General features: G+C 41.5%; 1 protein-coding gene across 1 annotated transcript in view; it reads left to right on the top strand.

Annotated features, from left to right (window-relative positions):
• LOC139228786 (serine/threonine-protein kinase mTOR) overlaps window positions 1-19824 on the top strand; it is a 78881-nt gene extending 59057 nt beyond the window's left edge. The window contains exons 15-25 of the mRNA XM_070860157.1: window positions 570-717; window positions 1810-1932; window positions 4447-4529; window positions 4985-5057; window positions 5690-5764; window positions 6813-6948; window positions 9294-9359; window positions 9854-9934; window positions 10452-10532; window positions 16099-16204; window positions 19329-19824. Coding sequence (XP_070716258.1) covers window positions 570-717; window positions 1810-1932; window positions 4447-4529; window positions 4985-5057; window positions 5690-5764; window positions 6813-6948; window positions 9294-9359; window positions 9854-9934; window positions 10452-10532; window positions 16099-16204; window positions 19329-19344 — 988 coding nt within the window. The 3' untranslated portion in view covers window positions 19345-19824. The remainder of the gene's footprint in view (window positions 1-569; window positions 718-1809; window positions 1933-4446; window positions 4530-4984; window positions 5058-5689; window positions 5765-6812; window positions 6949-9293; window positions 9360-9853; window positions 9935-10451; window positions 10533-16098; window positions 16205-19328) is intronic.
• The last annotated feature ends 210 nt before the right edge of the window (window positions 19825-20034 follow it).

Genomic DNA, 20034 nt, shown 5'->3' with positions numbered 1-20034 from the left:
CTATCAGCCTACTCCCACTCATCACTAAACTGATGAAAGGAATCATCAACAGTGGCATCAATCAACAATTACTTTCCAATACCCTGCTCACTTCTGCTGATTTGGGATTCAGCCACAACTGCTCAGCTCCAGACCTCGCTTGTATAAATGGGTCTTGCAAGCTGCTGCCGGATTTGCCGCCACTGTTCCTGTCCCAGTGCATGAATGAGATCAGTGCTGAATGGAAATGGGGTATGACCAGAGTTGGGAGGCTGGTATGGGTGCTGCTCTCCCACAATATGAAAGCAGCTTTAGACTGTCCGGCTTGAAACATTTCAAGTGGCATTTGAAGTTTTAATCCATTTATACATGCATCGAAAATGAGTAATGTGCTTCTCTATTTTACCAATAGAAAAATGCCCCTGAAAGAGAGGGTGTAATTAGCTTGTGTTCCACACGCACTAAATTTTAAACATCTTGATTTGCTTCACGCAGAAAAAAACATTTATTGTTTTTTTTTAAAGCTCACTTTTTTAACAACACAGCGAATTTAAATGTTTCTCTCGAATGTTCTGGGCTTTTCCCTCCAGTATTCAAAGATATGCCGTCATTCCTCTGTCTACAAACTCTGGTCTAATTGGCTGGGTCCCACACTGCGACACACTGCACGCGCTCATTCGAGACTATCGAGAGAAGAAAAAGATTCTGCTGAACATCGAGCATCGCATCATGCTGAGGGTAGGTCTTGCTGCCTATTCATTTCAAATGTACATTTGCTTTCAAATATGTCATAGTACTTTAATTCACTCTTCCTTAAAAACTTAAATTACATTTCTCCCTTGAACATACTGAGCCATGTGTTTAAATGGTATTGCTAAACTTACTCAAGTGATGGATAGACCTGAGGATTTGAACTGTATGGGGAGCAGCTGCCTACTCAGCTAGAATGGCATCTTCAAATTTTCAACAAATCTATTCAATACACTGAACATTAAAGCACTTCCAATACAATATCTTTTGAATGCCATAAATTGACTGTTAAGATCTGCAGCTTGACAGCAGTGAGTGAGTCAGTAAGCAGATGAAGCTTAAAATGCATTTGGTTGGAAGCTGAATGCCAGATGCTCAAACTCATTAAACGGGGAATATGGGGAAAAGATGCATGAAGTCATTAATTTATTTACATGGTATGGTATTTTAAGTGCTGTAATGTGTGTCTAGATTGGTTGTATTTAAACGATTTAATGCAAATTCAAAGCTGTATTTCTAGTTCAGTAGACACTTACATTCTCAGGCAGTTTAAGTCCCCGTGTCTCTCTATCACTTGAGTGCGTTTGTCAGCATCGGTCAATGCACTTGGCCCAGTTATTGTCAAGCGAGAAAGTTAATTAACATTTTTAGGAAGAAGTGAATCAAAAGAAATTGAATCAAAAGAAAACTTTTAGCCTTTTAGCTCGAGGTGAAGGAAAAATTGGAAATCTGAAATAAAATGCTTTTTTTGAAAATATTTGTAGCCTTTTTCTTTCGTTTTGAGATCAGGTTTTCCAAAGTTAGTTGTTTTTTACTCTCTCACTTACGCTTCTCTATCTTCCCTGTCCCCATTTTTTTATGTCCCCATTGATAAAAATGATATTTATTTTTGATTTCCGACATCACATCACTTCAAAAAGTACTTCATCGGCTGTGAAGCACTTTGAGACGTCCGGTGGTCGTGAAAGGCGTTATATAAATCCAAGGCTTTCTTTTCAGTATTAGTCAAAAAATCAGTTCAAACTGACGCAGGAGAAGCATTGCTTTACTGCATGTTTTGCTCTGTTTTTTAACCAACAGATGGCTCCAGACTACGATCACCTCACCCTGATGCAGAAGGTTGAAGTGTTTGAGCATGCAGTGAATAATACAGCCGGAGACGACCTGGCTAAGCTCCTGTGGCTGAAGAGTCCCAGCTCCGAGGTGAAATCTTGTTTAATATACAGAACAATCTCCACTTTGCTACATGCGGCTCGTGGTCCCCAGCTCTAGTGTCATAGAAACATAGACATTTACAGCGCAGAAGGAGGCCATTTCGGCCCATCGTGTCCGTGCATTCTGCACAGAATGTCTCTTCCCACGTTTTCTGTAAACAATATCAGAAAACACGGGTAGATTTTCGTCTTCACCGGATTACCCGCCCGATTTTCATTCCAGGTGATGTCGGTGGAAATTACCCCACTATAGACGAGGGGAGAGTTCGCTATTTGTAACAGCATTGTAAGTGCATTCATGGATACTTCCTCTGCTCAGTACCTTTACCAAATCCTTTAACATATTCCATTACACGTGGTGACCAAGAGACATCAGTAAGTGTAAAATTACCTCCCTTTTCAATATCTGAACTATGAACATTGGAATATAGATGAGGTGAATTAAAAAAAAATATATTGAATACCAGAAATCTGAAGCAGAAGCAGAAAATGCTGGAAATACACAGTAGGTCCATTGGCATCTAAAAAAGAAAGATTAACTTTTCAAGTGAGACTCTTTTTAGAAGGGTTCTGATGGTGGGCAGCATCCAAAATATTGCCGACCTGACTTTCTCTTTCAGAAGTTGATTGATTTGTAGCCCACTTTCTCCTTTTAGTGCAATAACTATTTCTCTTTAAGCGCTGGTGTAAAACTAAAACAAATCTCAGAGCTGCGTTATCTCTGTGGAGAAAGGGTGTTTAATGAGATGCTACACTTTGAACATGCACCTAATATTTGTCCTTTGAACTTTGATGCCAGGTTCAAAATTAATAGTGGAATATGATTCTCCCTTCTCCTAGAATGTAAAGAACCTTGCCTTGAAATGGTGCTATGCCACATTAGCGTGCTTACACAATGGGCTTGAGGTTGCGGTCCGAGGCTTCCGACTTGCAAAAAATCTACAAACCTACTTGATGGTCCCGGCGGTTCAGAGTACGTCGAGGCCCACGTATCCCAGGGGCGCATGCGGTTCACAAGCACACCTGGGATCATGTGGACTGGCCCAACCAATGAAAGAAGGGGAATCCCCATTCATACTTATGGGGATTCCGGAACCCCTATTAGTATGAATGGGAATACCCCCAAAAATACTCGTACACTTAAAATAAATAAAACATCACATATTTAAAATTAATCAAAATGGCATTTAATTAAATATTGAAAACAAAAATGTAGTGTTTTGAAAAATAAATTTGCATATTTTAAAGGGCCTAAAAATAAACTTGCCTTATTTTACATGTGTTTTAATGTTTAAATGAGTGAAAAAAATTTATTTTTATATCCTTTAAAACTCTTACGATGGTAAAAGCAGACCAGGTGTAAGAATTTCACGGGCATTTGCTAGGCAGAAGTTGAGCAAATAGCCCCACTCTCTGCCCGCAGAGGCCCTTTTCCCGGGAATGCGTGCGCTTCTTGACAGATCACAAATTCTGGGTTTTAGCACATGCGCTTCACATGCCTAAACCTGGAACTTGTGCAGCCCCTACGGGCAGGTGTGTACCTTGTACGCGCCCATAGGGGCCGCAAATTACGGCCTATAACCTTCTCGTATCGAATTCCTCTGTCCGCTCTCTTAATTGGCAGTTAACCCTTTTATGATGGAATTTCATAGTATCGCATTAAGCATTTTCTGCTGGTATAGCACAGCATAATTTCAGGGTCCATGACTTCACAATGGGTTGGCAGATTTGAGTGATTCAACAGGTATTGAAATAATATATATAAATTCTGCAAGGCTCCACAAAGTCTAATCACTGGAAAATCATGAGAGCTACAAGCTAGGCTTGGTGATCTCCATGCCTTATTCTGTAATCAAGGCTTTGCACTCAGTGCAGCTTTGCCCCATAGTTTGTTAATTTGCCGTTATTACAAAGGTAACAGTAATACTACAGCATGAGGCATAATTGCACATTTGTTAGTCGTAAGCTGTAAATGCTGATGCAGCACAACCAACATTTGGATGAATGAAACGTTCCATTTGACTTGCCCTCTGTCTCTGAGATGCATGCATTAGCATTTACAATCCTTAAATGTTGCGCAGTACACAAGACATTGTCCTCCATTGTTTCAATTGCTGACTGGCCTGGTGTACATCTGCAGAATGTTCTCTCTCATAAATTTCAGTATTCTCGGATTTTCTGTTGCAAAAATATGTTTGCTCACAGATTACAGCGATAAGAAAAATGTGTATATTTTGAAAGCTAAAGAGATCTTTTGAGGTGTTGGAGGTTACTGAATGTCAGTTATTATCAATAGTGTATGTCAAAAATAAATGGGAAGGTTGGTTTCACCTGTTATTTCTAATGTTATATGGAGAATCAATTAATGTTTTAAAAGCAAAGTGAAAGGTCTTTGAATATTTATTGCACTTCAAGAGGCTCCTCCAATGTAAACCTTTCCCGTATATGTGTAGTGTTTTTTGAGGCGGTTAACGATACTGATCTACGTTCTGGCACTCTGCAGGTGTGGTTTGACCGAAGAACCAATTACACACGCTCATTAGCTGTGATGTCAATGGTGGGCTACATCCTGGGACTAGGGGACCGGTAAGGAGATTTACAGAACCTGGTGCTCTTATAACTACCATGTAATCCAATGATCTTTACAGCTGCCTTTGTAATATACATGGGGGATTATTTTGTCTGCTATTTGTAGCAAAACCATAAACGTTTTCTTTATACTTCTGATTACACTACTTCTGGCAAGCATTGGAAATCCTCTGCCTGTATCTGTGTGTATATGCTGAATGCAGGCAAGTTTGTTTGGGGAGCTGTCAAAGGGCGGCTGGCATCCATGGAGCTGTTCCCCAGCGGAATCGATGCCTTTTGGAGAAATGGAGATATAATTAGCAAAAACTCAAAGACATTGAATGTGCCACTCATTCATAGACTCTGTATTATCATTATAGAATCTCATGATGAAAGTTCCTTCCAAACTGACTGAATTCATTGCCATTTTCCCAGAAAATCTGACAGCACTTTTGAATTTTATTTTTTTCCAGACATCCGTCAAACCTGATGCTTGACAGGCTTAGTGGAAAAATCTTACACATTGACTTTGGTGACTGTTTTGAGGTAAGATGGACATTCTGAGCAAAGAAACAGTACACTGCCACCTGACTTTGGAAACAATCCATTATGGTCCCATTATGAGGGAACACGTAGCTTTCCAAACACATCATATTTTGTATTTTCCCAATACTCATTCTCAGTTAATAAGGGTCCTTACTGCAAGAATGAAGACTGTATTCTTTTCATTCCTGGCTGCTGATCTAAAATTACCATACATTCCGCAGCCGAGTACCAGTGGTGTTGAGTCTCCTTGGGATGTGGACAATGCTCTCATTCAGGATTTCTCCTAAGGTGGCAGGAGAAAGAGGGATATGCTGTCTGAAATGCCACCCCTTGAGGTACCTTGGTGGTAATGCAAATTGCAACTGCAGTGCAGTGGGTGTGGATACCAGTCTGAGCCAGGAGACCAGGCATTTCATCATAGGGACAGGCTAATTGAAGAAGCTGTGCTTGCCCATCTCCCAGCAGCAAGGACAGAGGTTTGGGAGTAGGTCAGTGACTCAGTACAGAAGAAACGGGGGGGAAATACGGTGCTCAAAAATAGGGAATAGTGGGAATCCTGTCAGACTACACTAGTGACATGAACACTGCAGTGTTCCAGTGCTGTGTATTTTTACAGATCCATTTTTCCACAGGTTGCTATGACCAGGGAGAAATTCCCAGAGAAGATTCCATTCAGACTGACCAGGATGTTAACCAACGCCATGGAGGTAATAGCCCTATTTTGCTGTCAGCTGCTAAGTAATGAAGCAATCTATCATACAAACGATGTTCCTATATAATATTTATTAGCTGATGTCCTGTGGCATCCATCAGTTGGGATGTATAGTTGATAACCCAGTCTGTCTCTTTAAGCCCGCTGCTCATGTAGTTCCTGTGGGGAAGTAATCTAATAGCATATACTGAGGTCAATCAGAAGCTGGCTATTATTGGAAGTATCTCTAGATTGACAACTGCTTGACTACTCACTTTAGGAAGAGACCAGGTTACTTCATGGTCAAACATATCAGCAGGAGATGAGTAGCTTTCTCATACTCTTTTTAATTGTTCAGTTGTGAATTGTTAGTGTTTTGTAGAAAGTGGGTTGCATCTGAATTTTACTTCAGATGCCATACTGAAGGAGTGCTGCATTGTTGGAGGTGCCATCTTTCAAATGAGACAATTAAACTGAGGCCGCTGTCTGCCCTCTCAGGTGGATGGAAATGATCACATGGCATTATTCGAAGAAAAGTAGAGCAACTCTCCCAATATCCTTGTCAACTGTTGTCCCTCAGCTAACATCACCAAAAAAAAAACAGATTAAGATTAACTGTTCATATTTTACTGCTGTTTGTGGGTAAGTACTTTTTGAAGTGGAGTCACTGTTGTAATGTAGGAAATATGGCAAGGGCCCACAAACAGCAATGTGATAATGACCAAATAATGTTTTTGTGGTTGAGGGAAGTATATTGGTCAGGACATCAGGGGAGAACTCCCGTACGCCTCTTGGGATCTTTTACATCCACCTGAGAGGGCCTTGGTTTAAAGTCTCATTCGCAAGACGGCCCATCCGGCAGTGCGACACTCCCTCAGTACTGCACTGGAGTGTTAGCCTGGACTTTGTGCTCAAATCTCTGCAATGGGACTTGAACCCACAACCTTCTGACTCGGGCATTGGACAGTCAGCATTCATTGTTGTACTGCGCAAGCCCAAAACAATGCGCCCCATTAATACTCCATTCCTACTAACTCTATTTATGTCCCTTGTTGCTTTCACAGGTAACAGGATTGGATGGGAACTATCGAATCACATGTCACACGGTAATGGAAGTGCTTCGGGAACACAGGGACAGTGTCATGGCTGTGCTTGAGGCTTTTGTTTATGATCCCTTGTTAAATTGGAGGCTCATGGACAGTGAGTATTCAGGAATTTTTAGAGAATAATAAGTTAGAACTTTAAGAGATCTTTTGAAATCCAGGGTAAGAGATTCAATGAGGTTGTTGGAAACTAATGTTTGAGAACCTCAATGACGTGTAGTATCCTCGGCACAGGAATCACGATGGTCAACCTAATCTCAACAATTTGCATTTATATAGCACCTTTAACGTAGCAGGATGATGTTGCCACCTTCCTCTTTTAAAGATACCAAGCACCTATGCAAGCAAATCGTTTTTCGGATAGGCATTCAGATCCACTATGGGTATAATTCCCGACAGGTGCTGTTCCCATTTATTTTTCAAACATGTCGATGCTTGTGTTTTAAAGAGCACACAGAGCTATTTAATTCCAGCGCATTTGCCTCCATTTGGGAACAGAAGCAGTCAAAGTGTGTTTCTCTATTATCTAAGTCTATATGCATTGGTCAGGCAGTAGTAACTAATGAACAGTAAGGTGTTAAATTAGCATAATTAAATCACATTTAGATACTCAATTGAACATTTTTTTGAGATTTGTTAATCTTCTGTGGCATTGCACATGGAGAATCAAAACCAAGCGTCATCTTCAGGTGAAGCAGGGTTCGAAGCTGAAGGATAATTGGACCAGGGTGCACAAATGTAATACAGTGCCCATTTTCAACTCAAACATTCTGCCCTTATTTTTATATAAAACTTGGATTTATTATAATTCACAGTTAAATAGAAAAACTTGCGGCAGCTGGGGAAGGGTAGAAGTTGTTTGGAAAGTAGGAGTTTCCCTGTAGCGCAAAGGTGCTGAGAGATGCAAAATTGAGGCACTACAGTGCCACCACTGGCAGGCAGACTTAATTGCAACGTGACAAGTTTCCATTATAAATGTGAACACAGGAATTTATAATGGAAGTTGACATAAATCTGTGACAAATATGTGCAGACAGATAGTGCGTGCAGTCATAAGGTTTCACACATTGTAATTTATTATTTTTACCACTACTGTCCTCTGTTCCTTCTTCTGATGGTGTTGACTTCTTCAAATCATAGAAATTTACAGCACAGAGGAAGAAGATTTCGGCCCATTGTGTCTGCACTGGCCGACAAAGAGCTATCCAGCCTAACCCCACTTTCCAGCTCTTGATTTGTAGCCCTGTAGGTTACGGCACTTCAAGTGCACAGCCAAGCACTTTTTAAATGTTGTGATGGTTTCTGCCTCTACCACCCTTTCAGGCACTGAGTTACAGACCTCCACACCCTCTGGGTGAAGACATTTCCCCTCAAATCCCTCTAAACCTTCTACCAATTACTTTAAATCTATGCCCCCTGGTTGTTGACCCCTCTGCTAAGGGAAATAGGTCTTTCCTATCCACACTATGTAGTCCCCTCAATTTTATACACCTCAATAAATTCTCTCCTCAGCCTCCTCTGTTCCAAAGAAAATAAACCCAGCCTATCCAATCTTTCCTCATAACTAAAATTCTCCAGTCCAGGCAACATCCTCATAAATCACCTCTGTATCCGCTCGAGTACAATCATATCTTTCCTGTAATGTGGTGATCGGAACTGCACACAGTACTCCAGCTGTGGCCTAATTAGTGTTTTATACAGTTGAAGCATAACCTCCCTGCTCTTGTATTTTATGCATCGGCTAATAAAGGTAAGTATTCTGTATGCCTTCTTAACCACCTCATCTGCCTGGCCTGCTACCTTCAGGGATCTGTGGACCTGCACTCCAAGGTCCCTTTGTTCCTCTACACTTCTCAGTGCCCTGCCATTTAATGTGTATTCTTTTGCTTTGTTAGCCCTCCCCAAATGCATTACCTCGTACTTCTTCCTGGGGTATGGTACCGCAGGAACCTTCTACATCACTCAACGGGTATTTAACATGTCAGAACCTGAATAGTGTCTTTGGGGAAAATGACAACCAGCTTTAATCCTGTCCTCACCCAACATCCACACACAGACATTGGTCACTAGACAGCGATTGGGAGTGAGCACCCTATTTCCCTTCCTTTACCCAGGCTCAGTGAACCTAGTTCAAGCATTCTTGCTGCCACCCGAGCTGAGATCAGGCAGCTCAGCGCAGAGCAGGAAATAAATATCAACAGTTGAAATAAATGGTAAAAACAATGACTTCCAAATCTCCAGCTAAAGTCTGTATCCACCCAAAACTGTCTCTAGCATCACTTAACAAAGACAGTTTCCAAAACAATTGGAATGAGAGAGGTGATTAAAAAAAAAAATATATATATATATATATATATACGGTATGCAGGGATTAACTATTGACTTAAAAACTGCGCACCATATGCAGTTAAACAGCTCTAATGTTTTCTTTCCCTTCTCCAGCAAACATTAAAGGTAATAAACGTTCCAGGACAAGGACAGATTCCTACTCGACCAGTCAAACAGCCGGTGAGTAACCTTGTGTTCAGTGCACCGGTTGCAATCGCTCACATGTGCTTTCTTTGTTCGTTGATGTCAGTGTTGTTCAATCCACGCTGTATTTTTGAGATGAATGGGGGGAACCGCAAGGAAGGAGGAAAGAGAGAGTCCTGCCAATTTCCTCCTACTTCATCATGTCATCTCCTCTCCTGAAGATGTTGACTTCTTGTTGGTTTAGGTCCCAGGAGTGCCAAGGATCCCCGCCCCTGATACAACACCCGAGAAGTAGTTATTTATGCATGAGTTTAAACAATGAGCGTGGTTGGATGAGGGCCATCAGAGTCACATTTAACCATGTCCTTCCTGAGTGTGGATGCAATTTATCACTTGAAATGACAGCCTAGCTCATCTCTTTTCAGATGCTGACAGATTGTGTATTTGCTGCGTTTTCTGTTTTTATTTCCGATTTTCTCCACCAATACCCAGACTGCTGCTTTGCTGAGATTGTTCAATTTGTGTTTCAGAATTGCTGGATGGGGTAGAACTTGGAGAACCTACACATAAGAAATCAGGAACTACTGTGCCTGAATCCATCCATTCCTTCAGTAAGTTGTCTTAATATTATGAATTGATACATTTGGATAGAAAGCCTTATGTTACGACCTTTAATTTAGTATTTTCTGTGCTATGTTTAATAATTTTACTGTTAAAATGACAAAAAAAAACAGTATGGTAAAATAAATGAGCAAGTCTGAGAGCAGGGTGGTCTCGCTGTGCTCAGTAATTTCACTGTTCATGCTTCAAACCAACTTGGGCCTCTTAAAGAACTCTAACTCTCGTCACCACCTACTGGGATGTTTGCAAAATCTAATTATAGCAATGACAGGTTTGTTGAGCACATAACCGGAGCAGTTTCCAAAAATATCAGCTAGGGAGAATGGAGCAGAGACTTGGGATTTAAAAGAAATACATTACTGTGTATTTTCTGGAACCCACAGCAGTGTGTACAGTTCAGTTTTAATGTCTGGTGACAATACATAGCAGCAGAATATATCACTTAGTCATGTGTGAGCCACGACTACTGTCCAAGTTCTCCCATATTGAATCGTTTCTCTTTTTCAGTTGGGGATGGTTTGGTGCAACCTGAGGCCCTGAACAAAAAGGCAATTCAGATCATTAACCGAGTCCGAGACAAACTCACAGGTAAGATTGGTCACTAACATTACATTACATTTTCCAACAGGTATGTGATTTCTTGGATTGTTTTTTTATTTAAATTCTGTTTTTGACAACTTTTTCCACGTACAACACAAACCTATTAACCATCTGTCCTCGACAGAGGTGTTCAGTCATAAAAGAAAGACTTGCATTCATATAGCATCTTGCACATACTTGGGGCACTTCATAGCCAATTAATTACTTTTGACGTGTAGTCACTGTTGCTATGTGGGTGAACATGATAGCCGATTTGTGCCCATCAGAAATGCAACGAGTAACCACTTAATCTGTTTTTAGTGGTGTTAGTTGAGGAATAACTATTGGCAAGGCATAGTGCCATGAGATTTTGTACATCCACCTGATGAGGTAGACGAGACCTCGGTTTAACGTCTCGTCCGAAAGACGGCCATTCCAACATTGCAGCACTCTCACTACTGCACTGGCATATCAACCTAGATCATGTTCTCAAGTCCTGCAACGGGGCTTGGACCCACAACCTTTTTACTGAAATGCAACAATGCTAGCCCTGAGCCAAGCTGACATCTGGCTGTCAAAATAGCACAGTGAATATAAAGGTTAGCAAGGAAGAGTAAACAGTACACTTTCATCTCATTTTACACAGCATGTTTTGAATAAAATCCACACATTTATTTCCATACTATTGAAGGATAACTGTCACAAAGAAGGTGTTTGTTCAGTATTAGTTATGGAACAGAATCAGTTGGTGGTTAAACTGTTCAGTCACAAGTTATCTTGCATTTACTTCAGAAAATTGGTCATTATGGATCAATGGTGTTATAGAAACACAGAAAATAGATGCAGGAGTAGGCCATTCAGCCCATCGAGCCTGCACCACCATTCAATAAGATCATTCCCTCAGTAACCCTTTCCTGCTTTCTCTCCATACCCCTTGATCCCCTTAGCCGTAAGGGCCATATCTAACTCCCTCTTGAATATATCCAATGAACTGGCATCAACAACTCTCTGCGGCAAAGAATTCCACAGGTTAACAACTCTCTGAGTGAAGAAGTTTCTCCTCATCTCAGTCCTAAATGGCCTACCCCTTATTCTAAGACTGTGTCCGCTGGTTCTGGACTTCCCCAACATCGGGAACATTCTACCCGCATCTAACCTGTCCCGTCCCATCAGAATCTTATATGTTTCTATGAGATCCCCTCTCATCCTTCTAAACTCCAATGTATAAAGGCCCAGTTGATCCAGTCTCTCCTCATATGTCAGTCCTGCCATCCCGGGAATCAGTCTGGTGAACCTTTGCTGCACTTCCTCAATAGCAAGAACGTTCTTTCTCAGATTAGGAGACCAAAACTGAACACCATATTCCAGGTGAGGCCTCACCAAGGCCCTGTACAACTGCAGTAAGACCTCCCTGCTTCTATACTCAAATTCCCTAGCTATGAAGGCCAGCATACCATTTGCCGCCTTCACTGCCTGTTGTACCTGTATGCCAACTTTCAATGACTGATGAACCATGACACCCAGGTCTCGTTGCACCTCCCCTTTTCCTAATCTGCCGCCATTCAGATAATAATCTAACTTTGCGTTTTTGCCCCCAAAGTTGATAACTTCACATTTATCCACATTATACTGCATCTGCCATGCATTTGCCCACTCACCTAACCTGTCCAAGTCACCCTGCAGCCTCCTAGCGTCCCCCTCACTGCTCACACTGACACCCTGTTTAGTGTCATCTGAAAACTTGGAGATATTACATAGAAACATAGAAACATAGAAAATAGGTGCAGGAGTAGGCCATTCGGCCCTTCTAGACTGCACCGCCATTCAATGAGTTCATGGCTGAACATTCAACTTCAGTACCCCATTCCTGCTTTCTCGCCATACCCCTTGATCCCCCTAGCAGTAAGGACCTCATCTAACTCCTTTTTGAATATATTTAGTGAATTGGCCTCGACAACTTTCTGTGGTAGAGAATTCCACAGGTTCACCACTCTCTGGGTGAAGAAGTTCCTCCGCATCTCGGTCCTAAATGGCTTATCCCTTATCCTTAGACTGTGACCCCTGGTTCTGGACTTCCCCAACATTGGGAACATTCTTCCTGCATCTAACCTGTCTAACCCCGTCAGAATTTTATATGTTTCTATGAGGTCCCCTCTCATTCTTCTGAACTCCAGTGAATACAAGCCCAGTTGATCCAGTCTTTCTTGATAGGTCAGTCCCGCCATCCCGGGAATCAGTCTGGTGAACCTTCGCTGCATTCCCTCAATAGCAAGAATGTCCTTCCTCAGGTTAGGAGACCAAAACTGTACACAATACTCCAGGTGTGGCCTCACCAATGCCCTGTACAACTGTAGCAACACCTCCCTGCCCCTGTACTCAAATCCCCTTGCTATGAAGGCCAACATGCCATTTGCTTTCTTAACCGCCTGCTGCACCTGCATGCCAACCTTTAATGACTGATGTACCATGACACCCAGGTCTCTTTGCACCTCCCCTTTTCCTAATCTGTCACCATTCAGATAATAGTCTGTCTCTCTGTTTTTACCACCAAAGTGGATAACCTCACATTTATCCACATTATACTTCATCTGCCATGCATTTGCCCACTCACCTAACCTATCCAAGTCGCTCTGCAGCCTCACAGCATCCTCCTCGCAGCTCACACTGCCACCCAACTTAGTGTCATCCGCAAATTTGGAGATACTACATTTAATCCCCTCATCTAAATCATTAATGTACAGTGTAAACAGCTGGGGCCCCAGCACAGAACCTTGCGGTACCCCACTAGTCACTGCCTGCCATTCTGAAAAGTACCCGTTTACTCCTACTCTTTGCTTCCTGTCTGACAACCAGTTCTCAATCCATGTCAGTACACTACCCCCAATCCCATGTGCTCTAACTTTGCACATCAATCTCTTGTGTGGGACCTTGTCGAACGCCTTCTGAAAGTCCAAATATACCACATCAACTGGTTCTCCCTTATCCACTCTACTGGAAACATCCTCAAAAAATTCCAGAAGATTTGTCAAGCATGATTTCCCTTTCACAAATCCATGCTGACTTGGACCTATCATGTCACCTCTTTCCAAATGCACTGCTATGACATCCTTAATAATTGATTCCATCATTTTACCCACTACCGATGTCAGGCTGACCGGTCTATAATTCCCTGCTTTCTCTCTCCCTCCTTTTTTAAAAAGTGGGGTTACATTGGCTACCCTCCACTCCATAGGAACTGATCCAGAGTCAATGGAATGTTGGAAAATGACTGTCAACGCATCCACTATTTCCAAGGCCACCTCCTTAAGTACTCTGGGATACACTCAATTCCTTCATCCAAATCATTGATGTATATTGTAAAGAGCTGGGGTCCCAGCACTGAGCCCTGCGGCACTCCACTAGTCACTGCTTGCCATTCTGAAAAGGAACCGTTTGAGATTCTCTGCTTCCTGTCTGCCAACCAGTTCTCTAACCACGTCAGTATATTACCCCCAATACCATGTGCTTCGATTTTGCACACCAATCTCTTGTGTGGGACTTTGACAAAAGCCTTTTGAACGTCCAAATACACCACATCCACTGGTTCTCCCTTGTCCACTCTACTAGTTACATCCTCAAAAAATTCCAGAAGATTTGTCAGCATGATTTCCCCTTCATAAATCCATGCTGACTTGGACCGATCCTGTCACTGCTTTCCAAATGTGCTGCTATTTCATCCTTAATAATTGATTCCAGCATTTTCCCCACTACTGATGTCAGGCTAACCGGTCTATAATTACATGCTTTCTCTCTCCCTCCCTTTTTAAAAAGTGGTGTTACATTAGCTACCCTCCAGTCCATAGGAACTGATCCAGAGTCGATAGACTGTTGGAAAATGATCACCAATGCATCCACTATTTCTAGGGCCACTTCCTTAAGTACTCTGGGATGCAGACTATCAGGCCCTGGGGATTTATCGGCCTTCAATCCCATCAATTTCCCTAACACTATTTCCCGCCTAAGAAGGATATCCTTCAGTTCCTCCTTCTCACTAGACCCTCGGTCCGCTAGTACTTCTGGAAGGTTATTTGTGTCTTCCTTCGTGAAGACAGAACCAAAGTATTTGTTCAATTGGTCTGCCATTTCTTTGTTCCCCATTATAAATTCACCTGAATCCGACTGCAAGGAACCTACGTTTGTTTTCACTAATCTTTTTCTCTTCACATATCTATAGGAACTTTTGCAATACAATTGAAAATACAATTGATCATATGATCGCGTGGCTTAATTACAATACAAGGGAACTGTGCATCTATTACAGAGATCAAAATGGCTTTCATGTGATTCAACCATGTGATATCTTCCACTTCCTAGTAAAGCATTCTGCTTTATATTCATCAGAATTCATTAGTCTTTGTATGTTTGTGTGTGTGTGTATGTTTATAGATATAATATATAATTGGTAGATCTCTCATGGCGTTGCTCGTGAGTGAGAAAATTGCTGTTTTATAGCAATCGGGGTGATATCAAAAGGAAGTAAGTGTGCCTTTATGGGAATGTGCGCTTTTCGAAAGACTTTTACTATGTTTATTAATCGATCTCCTGTGGCGTTGCACACGGGTAATTAAGACCAAGTTAGGTGAAGCAGGGTTATCCAGCTGAGGAAAATAGGACCAGGCCATAAATTCTGTCCTTATTTTTATATTTCCATTATAAATTCCTATGTCCACACTTATAATGGGAACAGCCCGGAGAAACTTGTTCACCCTGTATTACATCCTCCTGCCAATGGTGTCGCCGGTGAGTTTACAGAAGCAATTCCATTATAAATGCAGACGTAGGCATTTATAATGGAAAACATTGACACTGGGAGTGTATGCAAGTGTAAGAATTTTATTATATTGTATATCGTGGATACATATTTATTACATCTTCAACATTCCTCCCTTTTCACCAGTTTTTTTAATTTGCCAAAATTTAACTCTCCATTTTTAAATCCGCTCTGCACAGCTGGCTGATGGCAGCATCATCAGCCCCTCCCCAGAAAAACAGCAGCACATACGAGATAAATATTTATTAACAAAAACGTAGAAATTTCACTGTGCAATAGTGTATGAACATGTTAACATCTCCCTTGCAATAGCTGACCAAGTAATTTTATATGGGTCCATAAAGCATGCTCACCAGTAAGGCACCGCATACTTGCTCGGCTTAAGCTACTGCGGGTTTTGTACACTACAGTAGCCCTGGAACATCACTCTTTGCCAGTACTTCTGATACTGCCTTGAGCTTACTTATAAAGATATGCTTCTAGATTTTCATTAACTAGGATGCAGCCCTGAGCTGAATCTATTATTTTTGCATCTTTAAAACGTGCGCAGTCTATATATTAAAGTAAATAGAGTAGAATTGTTATTCCTTTTATTTAAAAGTGTTACGTATTGGAATTTCTCATTGGAATCCGCTGACTTAAGTATTTCTTTAAAGATAAAATCTGACATCAGACTAAAGAAGCTCTTTTATTTACACTGTGAACTTATGATAACCTAACACCCAAAAGAAGTTTTAGACTGACGATGTTTGGTGTATATTTCAGGTCGTGATTTTGCTCATGATGAGACTTTAGACGTCCCCACTCAGGTGGAGCTGCTAATTAAACAGGCGACATCCCACGAGAACCTGTGTCAGTGCTATATTGGATGGTAAGTGTCACACCGCCTTCTAATAATGCGAAGATCTTATTCCTCTACTCAGCTTTTTCTGGGGAAAATGTAGAGAGAATTTTACTGATCATTAAAATGAGTTTTAAACCCATGCCTTTACTGCAGAGCTATTGGCAGTGCTGACAAACACTTAAGTAAAGCACCATACCTTCTAAAAAGTATTAGTACATTTTTATAGAGATTAAAACAACTTAGCTTCCTGATGGGCTTAGTGGGGAAAGCCACCCGGTGGAGGATTAAACCATACAGACTAGTAGTTCCCGGTTCCATTCCCGGTTTCTGTCCAATTAGCCTTCGGGTCGCAACTGGCCTTGACATTCTGACTGGGGAGGTGACCTTGCTGGGATGTGAAGTGAAAATGGGATCAGGCTGAACTGTGTTGCACTTCTTGGTTGCACAGCCTGGTCACATACTCTGGCGGGAATCAGAATGTTTTTTTTTAAAAAGAGTTTTGATGCTACCTAATGGTTTGATTTGCACTGATGGGCAGTGTGTGTTGTTCATTGCTGCTTCAGCATTCTCCAGTCCAAATTTATTCCAGTAGAGTCCTACAGTGTACCATCTGCAGAAAGCAGAATAGTAGTGATCAGTTGGTTTTCAGATTGGATGGAAGTATACAGTGGTGTTCCCCAGGTGTCGGTAATTGCTCTTTTTAATATATATTAATGACCTTGACTTTGGTATACGGCATCATTTCAAAGTTTGCAGATGACACGAAACTCAATGTAATGAACAATGAGGAGGATAGTAACAGACTTCAAGAGAACATAGACAGACTGGTGAAATGGGCAGACACATGACAGATCAAATTTAATACAGAAGTGTGAAAGTGATACATTTTCGTAGGAAGAACGAGGAGAGACAATATAAACAAAATAGTACAATTTTAAAGGGGGTGCAGGAACAGAGACCTCGGGGTGTATGTACACAAATCTTTGAAGGTGGCAGGACAAGTTGAGATGGCTGTTAAAAAAGCGGTTGGGATCCTTGGTATTATTAATAGAGGCATAGCATGCAAAAGCAAGGAAGTTATGCTAAACTTTTATAAAACACTGGTTAAGCCTCAGCCTGGAGTATTGTGTTCGATTCTGGACACCGCACTTTAGGAAGGATGTCAAGGCCTTGGAGAGGGCGCAGAAAAGATTTACTAGAATGGTACCAGGGATGAGGGACTTCAGTTGTGTGGAGAGGCTGGGGTTACTCTCCTTAGAGCAGAGAAGGTTAAGAGGAGATTTGATAGAGGTGTTCAAAATCGTGACGGGTTTCGATAAAGTAAATAAGAGGAAACTGTTTCCAGTGGCAGAAAGTGTTAACCAGAGGGTACAGATTTAAGGTGATTGGCAAATGGACCAGAGGTGACATGAGGGATAAAAAATTATACAGCGAGTTATGATAATCTGGAATGCATTGCCTGGAAGCAGTTCAATAGTAACTTTCAAAATGGAATTGGATAAATACTTGAAGGGAAAAAAATTACGAGGCTATGGGGAAAGAGCAAGAAAGTGGGGCGAATTGGATTGCTCTTTCAAAGAGCCGGCACAGGCATGATGGGCTGAATGGACTTCTGTGCTGTATCATTCTATGATTCTGTACACTGTTGCTTTAAATAAGAGAACTAGTAGCTGTTCATCCAAGCTAAACAATGGGTGAGGTGATGTTGACATCTTCCTTTTCAACACCAGTAGTTGAAATTGGATGTCAAATAGAATGTCACAGGGCAACAGGGAAAATTCCATTCAGTTAATTGAGGCTGTTTGTGCCGAGACTGCGGATGGCTGTGTATATTAACTCTTCTGAACTCTTGCAGAAGAAAAGCACTTTTGGGACTGTTGCACATTAAGCTGAAGAGATGCTTTTGTCTTGATTGTACAGAAACAGGCAGTTCATAAAAAAGGCACGTTATTAAGATTCTGGGAACAACCAGAAACAGGTTTGCAGGAGTCCTCAAAAATTACATTTTACAAAAATTTTTTTTTTGGGTGAATTTGTGATGGAGGTTGGGATCTCAGTGCAGGGGAATAGAATGTATTCGCCTCTTTGTCTCCAATGTCTGCAGCAGGCACAGGTGTAGTACAGACGAGATGCAAAGTACAATTATGTCGACTTTTGATTCAGTAATGGGCCGTGACCCCAATCTCCAAAGAGAATCCCTTTCCCAAGGAGGGATGTCCAGATTACAGCCTGTGGGCCAAATGTGGCCCACGCACACTGGCAATCTGGTCCAGGCAACTTCATTCTATTTGTGTTTATATTTATTTTTGCTGGTATGTCCTGTTTGAAAGGGCCATTACCTCAGTGGGGAATTGATCCTAAATCAGGACACCGAGATAATAACTTTTATTTATATAGCGCCTTTAACATAGTAAAATGTTCCAAGGCACTTCACAACAGTGTTACAGACAAACATAAATTTGAGATGTGTTGGTATCTTCGACTTGAGGTCAAATCCAAATGAATGGGAAAATTGATTTGAGCACTTCGTGTGACCCACAGAGCTCCATCGACTAATGGAGTGGCCCATGACGACAGGTTTGGACAGGCCTGCCTTGCTGCATTAGGGCGTGACGATTTGGTTTTCCACATCAGCCATTCATAGTCAGCCTGAGTGAACCTGGCTAATTGGGAGCAGCTTTGTGCTGTGGAGCCACTTCCTTCGGAATCTGGTCACGACTACGCACTTTCCTCTCGTGTACGACCTTTACAGCCAACAAAGATTTGTAATTCTAAAGCAAAATACTGCGGATGCTGGAATCTGAAATAAAAACAGAAAATGCTGGCAATCTCAGTGGGTCAAGCAGCATCTGGGGGGAGAAAAAGAGCTAACGTTTCGGGTCGATGACCCTTCATTAGAACCTGAAATTGATATCGACCTGAAACGTTAGCTCTTTTTCTCCCCCCAGATTCTGCCTGACCCGCTGAGATTTTAAAGATTTGTAACTCCCTCGCTTTGAGCGACATTTGAACAGGCATCCCACAGATAAAAGGACACAGAGTGTTTGACTGCTACAAACAAATCACTACTAGTTGGCTGAAAAGTTTGCAGCACAGAGAAGCATTGACCTGTTTGGTATACAGAGATAATTCTATTCTGTTTTGCCCATAGGTGCCCTTTTTGGTGAAGGAATTTCGACAAGTGCAAGTTAACATCCCATGGTTAAACGTGAATTCCTGTTAAACAAGCCATATTTATAATAGCTTCCAAACCCTGCTGGACGTGACACTCAAACCATGTACCCCAAACAGTGCAAATTGGTGGCTCCAGCCTGCGCCCTGCAAGACAGATCTAGCCTCTGAAACACAAAGACTTGGCATTGTAACCTGGAGCCTGCACACGTGGAAGATTTACCAGAACAAGATGGTGCTTTTGTGGCCAATTTGGGCTGAATTACAGGGCCTGAATTTATCGCAAGTGTTGACGGGCTGAAGATCACTGATGTAAATAAATGAGGATATTTCCAGTACTAAACTAATCACGTGTAGCTGACCACACTGAAAGAAGAATCGATCTTGTAACTAAAGTAGAATGCAAATGATTTCTGGCCAGTCATTGAGCTGGTGAGCTGTAATTGTAAAATGCCAATAAAGATGTTAATGCAGAATTGCTTATTTGACACTAAATAAATTTTTTTTAACCAAAAACATTCAAACTATCTTCAGAAAAAGAAGCTGTCAGGTCTTTAAGTTAGAGCCTCATCTCTCATATTGTAACATTTTGAAATCTGGTAAAAAAAAATGTTTTAACTTTTTATATCCAGTTGACTAAATTACCCCAGTGTATTTTAAATTGAATTCAGAGTTAGAATGCTTAA

Source organism: Pristiophorus japonicus, chromosome 18 (genome assembly GCF_044704955.1).
Source record: "Pristiophorus japonicus isolate sPriJap1 chromosome 18, sPriJap1.hap1, whole genome shotgun sequence".
Classification (NCBI taxonomy): domain Eukaryota; kingdom Metazoa; phylum Chordata; class Chondrichthyes; family Pristiophoridae; genus Pristiophorus; species Pristiophorus japonicus.
This window is presented reverse-complemented; position numbering and strand designations above follow the sequence as displayed.